Below are 11,058 nucleotides of genomic sequence, written 5' to 3' on the forward strand. Positions count from 1 at the left end.
TTTATAATTATTTTTAGATTTGGTCTTACGGTCACACAAGATTAGCATTGTCTCAAATGAACCTGAACCTCTATATATATATATATATATATATATATATATATATATATATATATATATATATATATATTTCTAATAATTAGAAAATGTCAGTTCAAAATCTTGTTTTAAAAAAGTTAAAATATTAAAATAACTAATTCAAACATGTCATTTGTATGTATATAAAATAACTAAATGAAATTGAATGGATAAGTTAGAAAAAAAATATCATTTTAAAAATTAAATTTTGATCACATGAAAATATATCAATAAATAAATTATGCATATACATATTTAATACAGTTTATAATATATATTATATATTTTTTAATATTTGTAAGGAGGTCATCAAAATCTAGTTTTAAAAAAAATTTACATACAAAGCCCATGATATCTTTAAAAAGCAATATAATTAAGAATATTTTCACTATTTTTGGAATATAACAAAAAAAAAGTGTGCATGGATTATAATTCTTTTTTTTTAACTATAGAGATTGTATAAAAATTGAATTTTATTTATAATATAATCGTGTATCTAATTTAGGTTACCTTTACTGCCAATCTACAGAACCGTACATGAGATTTTCACCTCATACGGCTCCTCGTTCAATTCTTTCGAAGTTATTGGATCCTTTTCCGCGTTCGAGAATCCCTTCCCTTCTTCCACTCCGTCCTGAAGAATAATTGGGACCAATTTAGTCACGTTTTCATGTTCCAATTAAACTCGTTTTGTTTTTTATTATTCTCTTTACCAAACATATGTAGATCCAATCACGATCTTATAATAAGAACAAGAGATCTTTCTCGATCAATCCCCTTACCCCTCATTCTTTGAGAATCAGAAAGATCATTTTCAAGTTTGAATTTGTTCATTTCAATAAGTTATTTAATTTTTTGGAACAACATACTTAATATTAAAACTGAACTGGCTAGATAGTAACAATGAAATACAAATTGAACAAGAACTATATTTTGTAACCATATAGTCTTTTTAGCCTAGCGTGTCAAAAATAAAACCAAAAAAAAAATGTTAAAATATTCTCAAATAGTTGCTCATCTTATTTGTGTTGTTGAAACACTACAAAATTCAAGTACATCAACAATATCCAATTAAGTGTCATGGATATTAATAAGTTATCTAAATAGTTTATCGAAAAGCTAATGTATAAGAGTTATGATAAGACGTAAAACACATCCTAAAAAGAAATGTTTCATTTCAATTTATTATGTGACAAACAAGAGTTTATTGTTTTGTCATAGATTTTATTTTCTAATATTTACGCCATAAGTGAAACAATTTCTATAATATGTATATACAAAGAGAAAAATAATAAAATAAATAAAATAGTTCAAATAAGAGGTTATTCTGTAAATTTATCTATTATGAAATTCAACAATGTTAAAAAGGAAAATTATCGGAAATTTTGACATGTTTAAAATATTACAAACAAAAAAAAAAAAAAACCTATACAATTATATTAAAAAAACTCATAATTTATTCTCTTGTTCATAAAGTGACATTAATTTTTACATGTCAATTTTATTTAATTTTTCAGCAACAAACTATTAATTAGTTTCATTCAAGTGTTTTGAAAATTATGACTAGCGATGTGAATGGTCCATATTTTTCCTTAATCTCTTATAAAGGTGGACGGTATGCCTAGTACTCTTCGAGACATGATCATTTTTATGTCATCTTTTACCGGAATACCTCCGTATGCATTAATGTACCACAAATGATGAAGTTCCTCAGTACGGGCATCCGCAAGATGATGATATCTCTTATTTATCTCATGCATTATAAGTTATACAATATTACTCTAGTACTTGTACATCTTGCTACAATTGACCAAGTTACAAAAATAATTGAGCATAAAGTGGAAGAGAGGATGTTAGTAATGTGAAAGATGAGAAATGGGAATACCGAATGCTCTTAAAGTATCAAAAGGTAAAAAGCATTGATATGTTATAATATGTCAAAATTATGATATGACCAACCTAATCAACGATGTCAAGTGATATGTTTCATTCAATTGTCACATAATATAAATGAAACTGGATAATAGGTTTTTACCTAAAATTGAGATAAAATCCATAGGAGTTTCCATATATAGATACATAAGGCTGGAGGGTGTGGTGTGCGGTTCCAAACTGCAAAAGCGCCACGTCAACCACAAACACCACCCCCTGGGTGCGGTCTCGTGCGGTCTTGGCTGCAGTGCGGCTAGAAATGGTCGCACCATTTTTGTGTCTTTCTCTCTCTACTTTTTTCTCTCACCTCTCTTTCTCTACCATAGTTTCAACTCCCTGGATGTGGTAAAGAACCACATTTTGTGTGGTAAAAATGATGTGGCTCCTATGTATCAAAGGAAGGAGTGCGGTTCTTGTGGCACCACTCCCCCCAGCCTAATAGATTGTGTTTCTATTTATTTTTACCCTTTAAAAACAATAAAAAAAAGGTCAACTATCTTAGGGTGGAAGGAGTTCATCCCTTCTGCCCTTCCAAGTCACATGCCACATTAACGATTCTCTCCTCTCACTCCCAACCCTCTCAACCTACAATTCATACAAATACATCTATTTGGTACAATTTATGATGCATGTTGTATAAGTAGAGAAGAGAGAGTGGGAGGAGCATCTACAAGAATTTGCTCAACCCTCATCTTTGTGGTACCGCATGTTGGTGGAATGATGGGACCGGCGGTACCACAAGTTTGCACGACTCTGCGCACCCTTATCCATTCACTTTATCATCTCCGGTTACAAACATGTTCATAAAATCCTTCTGTTTTTTTTTCTCGTGTTTTAGATTTCGTCATCCATTCCTTTTAAAATCTTTCTAATAAAACTCTAAGTAATGCAAAGCCTTCATATAAATATACACAAAAATGCCACATTATCACCAAAAAAAGTCTCAAAGTGTTATAGTGCAACTGGAATTAATGAATAACCATAGTTAAACCACAAATTTTTCAAAATGGATGTTGATATATATATATATATATATATATATATATATATATATATATATATATATATATATATATATATATATATATATATATATATAAGAAACCCAATTACATACAACAAAAAACTTGGTTCTTATTATAAACATATATATTTTTTGAAAGTGTGTAAATAGATATCGATAATCATTTTCCCCCAACAGACACCGGGGACTGTTTATGCACAAAATTGATAGTCGATTGCAAATATTTATCAGCAGGCCCAAGACATGATCTGGCGATCTCCACCAACTTAGAGCATACGGAAGATATCTCCTGATTCACCTGACCAAAATAGCAACATACTTTCATTTCTTTCTATTACAACTTTTCTTATTCTTATTAAGGCACTGGCATTGTACTTTGATAACATTTTTCAGAGTAGAATGCTGTAATGGGAAGAAGTGAAAGTATGTTGCTATTTCTTGAATTGAATCCTTGTGTTAATAGAACATGACATCAAACTTACATTGAAAGACATGGCAATACAGTTGCAAGCTTCAAGTGCCAAGTTTCCTCGTGTAGCCTGATGAAAAAAAAATATCAAATTTTGAGCATTTTTGTTATAACACGGGAAACCTTCAAATAATAGCAACATAGTTTTGAGCTGATGACCTGTGAAGATTCTTGTGGAATAATATCAACCATGTTATGAAGAATAAGAGTAGATAATGATACAAGTTCTTGGCTGTATCTTGCATCACCAAAGAATAAACTGTCATTGCCAAAAACCTGGAAAAAAATATATAAATATAATATTAAATCTCATGTTTTAGATATACAAAATGTTTGTGATCAATGATCATATACCCACATAATATCCAAAGTCAGATATTCTTTTGTGGAAATTGACTTGTGTGTTTATGTTTATATTATAGGGAAAAAAACACACTTGTATTTTCACAGTTTTTATCAATTTAGGCACTTGAATATATTCTAGATAGTCATTAAAACCATTACATTTTTTTCGTTTAACAAAAAAAAAAAACAATTTTTTTAGTTATCGGATTTTCAAAAGTGGGAAATACAGAAAAGCACAACGTACTTTCATCATTTCATCAATTTCAACGTTGAACTATTGTTTTTTTTTAATGATTATTATGATAATACTTTGTTGATTAAATAGATAAAGAATAACAGTTTGGTAGAGATTAAACCATTTTATCATTTTATCAATTTAGCCACTTAAATATTTTTCTGTTAGTGATTACAACCATTATATTTTTTAGTAACCAGGTTTTCAAAAATGGAAAGTACAGAAAAGCACAACGTGCTATCACAATTTCATCAATTTAGAATTAAACTATTATTCTTTTTTTTTATTATCATAATTATAGTTCGATTGTTAAATCAATAAAGAATATAACAGTTTAGTAGTGTGATTAAACCGATTTATTATTTTATAAATTTAGCCACTTAACTATTTTCTGAAGTGATTAAACCATTATATTTTCTTTGAATAAAAAACACTTTTTTAGTTACCCAATTTTTAAAAGAGGAAAACACAATTCATCTATTTAAAATTGAATTATTATATTATAACACTTTTTTAGTTCCCCCAAAAAAAGAAACACTTTTTGAGTTGCCCAATTTTGCACTGTATTATATAAGCAGTGAACATGAATTTAGAAGTACCTCTTCATGAATTGGATGATAAGGGAGCTCATTTTGAGAAAATGTTGCAGATAAGGAAAGAAGTGAACATAAAACCCGTATCCTTAATTTTGGTGTAATCCTACAAAACAAAACATAAAGAAATAAAAATTAAAACTGGATGTCAATTTTATTTATAAAATTGAGAGCCAGAAGCCTAACCATGATTGGGAATCAAGCAAGGATAATATGTTCTTTGGAATGTAGGTAACTCCTTGTTCCAAATTACCTTTAGCAAGAAAACTCAGCATCATATTAAAAAAAAAAAAAAAAAAAAAAAAAATTGTTTAATAGTAAGCAATTATTTTCAAGATGAGTAAGCCAAAAATGAATAACCTGGAACCATAAGCATGAAGCTGCAGAGCTTTCTCATTAAGGAAACAATACCATCAGCATCTTCATTCTTACGCATGCCTAAGTACACACATTTAAAGCTAACTTAAGGGTTGTTTCTTTTTGAAGGAAACAAATCAATGAGGGCAAATTTGTAAAAAAAAAGTTAGGAACTGACCATCTACCAAGTTAACATCTTGTAAGCAGCTGATAGCAGAGTCTAAAAGCCCATCTGAATGAGAAATCAAACCACCCAACAAAGAAACCTGATGTTTAATTAAGATTAATACTAAGCACATGATCAATTTTAGTAAACCAAAAAAAAAAAAATTAAATTTTTTTTTACCTCTGCGGTCTCAAGGTATAAGATTAACTGCCTGGAATAAGATGGAATACAGGGTATTGTAACTTCATTAAAAGTAATGCAGGATTTTATAAAATTTGAAGTATCTTTTTTCTCTCTCAATCTTAAAGCTCTGGTTGCTAAAAGATTGCTGGAATGAACAAGAATCTCCTTCAGATCATTCATGCTGCTGAAAGCTCCACGACACTCAATCAAGAAAGTCAAATATCGGTCCAAATCCACACCATGGTCAACCTGACAATACACTCAATCAAGAAAGTCAAATGTCGGTCCAAATCCACACCATGGTCAACCTGACAATAATAATGGCCACCCAAATTTAGAAAATATAACTAAATTGCATTTTTGGTCCCTGTGTTTAGGTGCTTTAATTCGGATCAGGTCCAAAAAAAATCTTTAGCAATTATGGCCTTATGCTCTTATCAGATGGTTTCATGATTTTTTTTGGTCCTTATCCTTGTAAAAATGAGTATTTTACCCTTTAACTGATTACTTCCCATAAGAAAATATATATTTACAAATTTGTTCCCTGTGCCTTACTCAAGTTCGGTCAATTTTTCAAAACATTCCGAAGTCGTCCTTAAGTATTCATTTTGTTGCAGATCTGGTCCCTATGCTTTACTCAATATCGCAGGTTTGGTCCAATTTCATTTCATTCAAGATCTGCTTTGTTGTTAGAGGGACTAATAGTGCAACAAAATGCAAAGTTAAGGATAAATTTGTAGCTTACTCAAATTAATATATTAAATAAATAGTTTTTGTGTAAAACATCTGATATAGGTGGGATAAAATAGTCATTTTTGTAAGAAATCAGATGAAGGTTAAGATAGTCATTTAGTGATAAAGGTCCAAGTGCCAAGAAATAATAAAACTTACATGAGCATTAACTAATTACCTTATCTATAAAACGAACAATTAATCGCTCAGCTTGTTGATTATCATCCTGTTTTGTGCTTGAGAAATCAACACTATCATGCAGAGACTGGGCAACATCAAAAAGAAGTTTTATTGTGGTAGGATCACTGATGTCATCATTTCTGCTCAATAACAAAGGATAAAAGAGTCAAAATAAATTTTCTGGAAGAAAACACATAAATCAACAAATAAATTAAATAGTAAGTACCTTGTGGCATTATTGAGGATGTGCATACTCACAATGCTTCTTGAGCTTCCATGCATTACATCTAATATGTCAACAACATAGTTCTGTAGTAAGACAAAAAAAATAAAATTTATTTTCTGTTTATTTTGCTGAAAAGGAGCTAAAACATGAATATAGAGTTTACCAGATCAAAAACATGTTTCATATCATCAAAATGTGTGACCAGTTTCACAATAATTGATTGCAGGCTAGCTAGTTCATCTTCAGTAACCACTTCATTGCATAATCTCTCAAATATTTCACTTAGAATGGAGCTTAGATACTGATCCTGGAACATACAGATGTAAAATCTTTAAAAAAATGACAATTAATGCAAGTGCGAGAATGTATAATTACAAGTCATAAAACTTACAGTCTTATATTGAAGAGTAATATCCATATAGGCATCCAAGATCTTCAAGTACTCATCAAGGCTCTTTCTTTTTGTAGCAACCTGAATTGAAACTTAGTAATTTGCTGTTAGAAACTTGTAAAATGTTACATCTGTTATAAAGTAACTGGAAACTGTAAAACATCGAGTACCTGAATTACTTCATCAATTAATACATCAACTGTGTTCACTTGAGATATTCCCTCGCAAAGCTTCAGCCCAAGCACCTTGTAATTTAAACACTGCACAAACAACAGTTTAACACAAGGTATACAGATACAAACTCAAAACCAAAAGTTGACCAAAGTCAAATGGCAAAATCTTTCAAAGGGTACCTGGTCAAACGAATAATCAGAGCTGCAGTCAACAAGGTGAAGAAATTCTACAGCATTGGAACATACTACATCAGTTGGAAGTTCCCTGAGTAAATAATGGAGAATAATCGATATCCAAGGAACTTCTCCATATAACTCCAAAGAATTATTCCCTAATCCAAGTCTCACAATCATATCAGCAACCTGTAGTTAAAAAAGTCAACATCCTGTAGTATACCAGCAATGAATATGTAGAGGCAAAAAGTCAACATATCTAACCTGATTTGGGTCCCTAAAAATGCATTTCATAGTATACTCAATTGTTGGTTCCATCAAGCTGATAACCAACCTTCGATCTCCCAAAAAGTTCCCATACTTGGTTTCTTTCATGGATACAATCCGTGTAAGTACAACTTTTGTGTCACTAATGCATGCTATCAGATGCCCTATAATATCATAATGGTCAAAACATATCATTAGGTGACCTTTTGCACATTACAGAATGAAAAAGTCAATACCTGTATCGAGTTGGGGAAGTTTTTGGGCACAGTGAAGCAAAAAGAAGCGACAGTAGGCTGATGCTAATGGATCTGCAACCCCTCTTATCATTGTAACCAATCGCATGAGGTCATCCATCACATTATCATGCAAAAATCGCCAGCATGGCAATATCGCAAGCTCAAGATAGCTAAAAGGCAATGTCAGATTAGCACAAGTTAAATTAAATCATCATAATACTGAGGGGTTGTTTCGTTTTTACTTGATGGGCTTAATGGGTTATGCACTTAATCTGGACAGCTATACGTGTCTGATTCTTTTTCACTTAATCTGGGCATAATGACTTAATGAGCTAAGACCAAAGAAGAAAAAATATCTAGCTTAATGTAGTAGGACACCAACCTTCACCTATTTGCCTTTCTTCTTTTTCCTCCTAACTCCTCCCATGTTAAAATTGATGAACATTGTAAAGTTTGGTTTTTGGAATGTAAGGGTAAAATGGTCAGTTAGTCTCATTCAAATGGTTTATTCAGTCTAGAAAAGAAACAAACCTTATGTATACAACACTTAATCAAGACTCACATCATGAACCATTCAGTCACTTTACCCGTATAGAACTTAATAAAAAAAATAAAAATAAAAAAACTCTGAATGTAACATACAAAAGATAAAGATAAGAGATTCACATGCGTGGAAGAAGCTCGTGGATGGAAGCAATTTTTCTGAACCAATTGTTGCATGTCTCCTTAGCTTCAAAGCATATACTATTTGCATCAAAGTCATCTGTAATGATATTATAGTTGTATAAATTTTAGATGTCTATGTAAAAACAAATTGTAGTGAGAGTGAGAAACTGAACGGGAGATGAAAAAACCTGATAAAGAGCATATTTTAGTTCCATCATCTGCAAACTCGGCTTTCTGTTTAATCCGATCCCATACCATATCACCAAGCATGTCCATTATATCAGCACTAAGAACAAATAATGTTGGATAAAATTGTGCCACAGATGTGTCCATCAGAAGCCTAGCAACCTGCAAGCCAACAAAATTTTCATTCCCAAATTACAAAATTATATATAGTTTTGTTGATAAAGAAAAAGGGAGCTACCTTAATTGACAACTTTAAGGTTGTTACACGATCATCAGAATGCCAAGAACGCATGATCTCATCTTTAAGTCCATGCATCCGTTTAATGTACTCCTGCTGGCTAACAATCTTGAATCCTCCTTCCTTCAACTTTTGAGAATCATTCAATTCATCTGACTGAATATTTGATGATAGTTCTCCACTTGCTAATTAAATTTAGAAAATGTTACTTCCAGGGGTAGGGGCAGTAGAAACAGAGATAAGTTAGTAATACACCATACCCTTGCCGCCTTTTATGGTTTTGCTTGAAAACTGTAGTGGAAAAAGATCCAGGTTATAACTTGCAAAAGCTACTAACAGAATTGTTTAACTTTTCTTATGTTTTGATTATGATTTGTGTGTGTCATGATGTTTACAAGACTTACCGAAGAAACTGAAATCATTTTTGGGACAGGAAATCTCTGCATTAGTAGCTTATTAAAGGATGTCCACTCCTTCTTTGAAGAGAGATGAGAGGTTGGTTGGGTAGCAGGAAGCTTTTCTGCAACTGCCGTATTTTCAACTGGCTCCAACGTTTCTGTTGATAGCCCCCTTAATGGATCAAAGAATTCAGTGCTCCCATGATCCTGTCGTAGAAAATTATTAAAACTTTTGCACTGCACAAAGATCAAAATGAAACTCCTAGCAATTGGAGATATTTCCAGTCAAATTGCCATCAATAACGAAAGTATCTAACAACCAATCAAAGAAAAGGACGACACTCAAACCTGTGTATGTAATAAGGATGAAGATGCTGACGAGCAGAGAGGATGCGAAGAAACCGAAATTCGGGTAAGTGAATAGACTTTGTCTTCGGCTCTGTAATCACGCGTTTTGAATTCCATCTCTCCGATCACAAACCATTCACTGCAACAGTCTCGCTTCGTAATGCAGCATACTTCAGTAGTTGTGACCAATGGAAGACATCATCTTGTCGTCTTGCGTGAGCCGAAGGCGAAAAAATCAATGAGAAAGAGAATGCTGTTGATGTTTGTATGATTTACCAAAATCAGACTTCCTTGGATTTTAGGGTTCGATCGCGCTACTGATTACTAACTACTATCCCTCCAGATGAAATTCCTAACTAGAACGAATCCTTTGTGTGTAAACCTGAAAATCTACGCACGTTTGTCCCGGTACTACTTTGGAGGAGATTGAATTAGTTACTGCCGCTATTAAATACGTTGCTTAATAAATTTGACTTCCATTGATCGAAGGTAAGATGTCAGGAAAATAACATTAAAATGATATCGAGTAAATTATGCGCATAAATTATATGAATATAAATAGGGTTTGGGATATGTTTATTTAAATAAATTAAAAAATTAATGATAAAATAATCTTTTTAGGTAAGAAGACAACAAAAAACAAATAGTACGTACAAATTACTCTAAACCATGTGGATCATTAGTGTAATTTAATCTAAGATGTTTTTTTGACTTGTTTATATTTAGTTATTGATTTTTTTATATATATTTACCGATTAAACTTTATTATCATGTATACAATCAATCTTTATGATTGATAGGTATGAGTTTAGCCGGTTTCCAACATTCTTTGCAGTTCCGGCGAGACTCTGCACGTAAATAATGATTTTTTCGACGATTTCAATCCCATAAATCGATATCTGACTCTGCACCTTCAAAACCTCGACAAATTTTTAACTAACAACCTTGAATTCCTTTCCCATTTCATAAGCCACTATGTCTAATTTTCTATTTCTTTGTGTGCGTTTTTAGTTGCAGCCAACATGCTCCTTGGAATTGTGACCTTCGATTTTTCATTGATCAACATGTGAGAAAGGTTGTGGTATTCGATGAGGTTCTCACCGGTGGAAGAAAAAATGCGGGTAGCTTCAATAGTGGTTTGTAGCAACTGGTAATTATGACGATACTGGGCGAATGTCTGCGCGTTGCGCAGAAACACGTATATAATTGAAGTTTTTACAAATATATATATATATAGCAACAACATTGTTGTTAAATTTGATATAATAATGTGTAGACTAAATTGATATAATGTATTGATTATTTTGAATTATATGATAATATATACATCTATTATAACTTCATAATCTCAATCGTTTGAATGACTTCTAACCGCAAGTTACTCATGAATAAAATTAAATATAATACATGGTTTAATGTTATTTATAGTTGTTATTGTTAATTAATTTTTTAAAATTTATT

At 31.6% G+C, this 11,058-nt stretch overlaps 1 protein-coding gene across 3 annotated transcripts; it reads right to left on the bottom strand.

The window, feature by feature from the left end:
- Positions 1–3,124: 3,124 nt before the first annotated feature.
- Positions 3,125–10,051, bottom strand: LOC145005471 (uncharacterized). Of its 3 annotated transcripts, none has more exons than XM_078964556.1 (22): positions 9,598–10,050; positions 9,256–9,456; positions 9,112–9,142; positions 8,852–9,036; positions 8,616–8,775; positions 8,428–8,524; positions 7,762–7,931; positions 7,523–7,689; positions 7,265–7,447; positions 7,082–7,171; positions 6,912–6,992; positions 6,684–6,821; positions 6,521–6,603; positions 6,293–6,434; positions 5,380–5,631; positions 5,212–5,299; positions 5,037–5,114; positions 4,863–4,929; positions 4,683–4,782; positions 3,663–3,779; positions 3,517–3,573; positions 3,125–3,332 (listed from the first exon to the last, which is right to left on the bottom strand). In XM_078964556.1, the coding sequence occupies exons 1-22, from the start codon at positions 9,712–9,714 to the stop codon at positions 3,195–3,197; spliced, it is 2,742 nt and encodes a 913-aa protein (XP_078820682.1). In that variant the 5' UTR covers positions 9,715–10,050; the 3' UTR covers positions 3,125–3,194. The 3 variants fall into 3 exon arrangements, 2 of the variants coding, with proteins under 2 accessions (XP_078820682.1, XP_078820681.1); XM_078964555.1 differs by having other exon boundaries at positions 6,684–6,827; positions 9,598–10,049; XR_013662576.1 differs by having other exon boundaries at positions 3,260–3,332; positions 3,663–3,741; positions 6,684–6,827; positions 9,598–10,051.
- Between the last annotated feature and the right edge of the window lie 1,007 nt (positions 10,052–11,058).

The sequence above is a fragment of the Lactuca saligna genome, chromosome 7, assembly GCF_052625555.1.
Source record: "Lactuca saligna cultivar CGN05327 chromosome 7, ASM5262555v1, whole genome shotgun sequence".
Classification (NCBI taxonomy): Eukaryota; Viridiplantae; Streptophyta; class Magnoliopsida; order Asterales; family Asteraceae; genus Lactuca; species Lactuca saligna.

Coding starts and splice junctions, on each gene's coding strand:
- LOC145005471 (XM_078964555.1), bottom strand. CDS start 9,714: ATGGAATTCAAAACGCGTGATTACAGAGCCGAAGACAAAGTCTATTCA. Junction 6,828..6,911: donor TTACTCTTCAATATAAGACT/GTAAGTTTTATG, acceptor TGTATGTTCCAG/GATCAGTATCTAAGCTCCAT. Junction 5,115..5,211: donor AGATGTTAACTTGGTAGATG/GTCAGTTCCTAA, acceptor GTGTGTACTTAG/GCATGCGTAAGAATGAAGAT.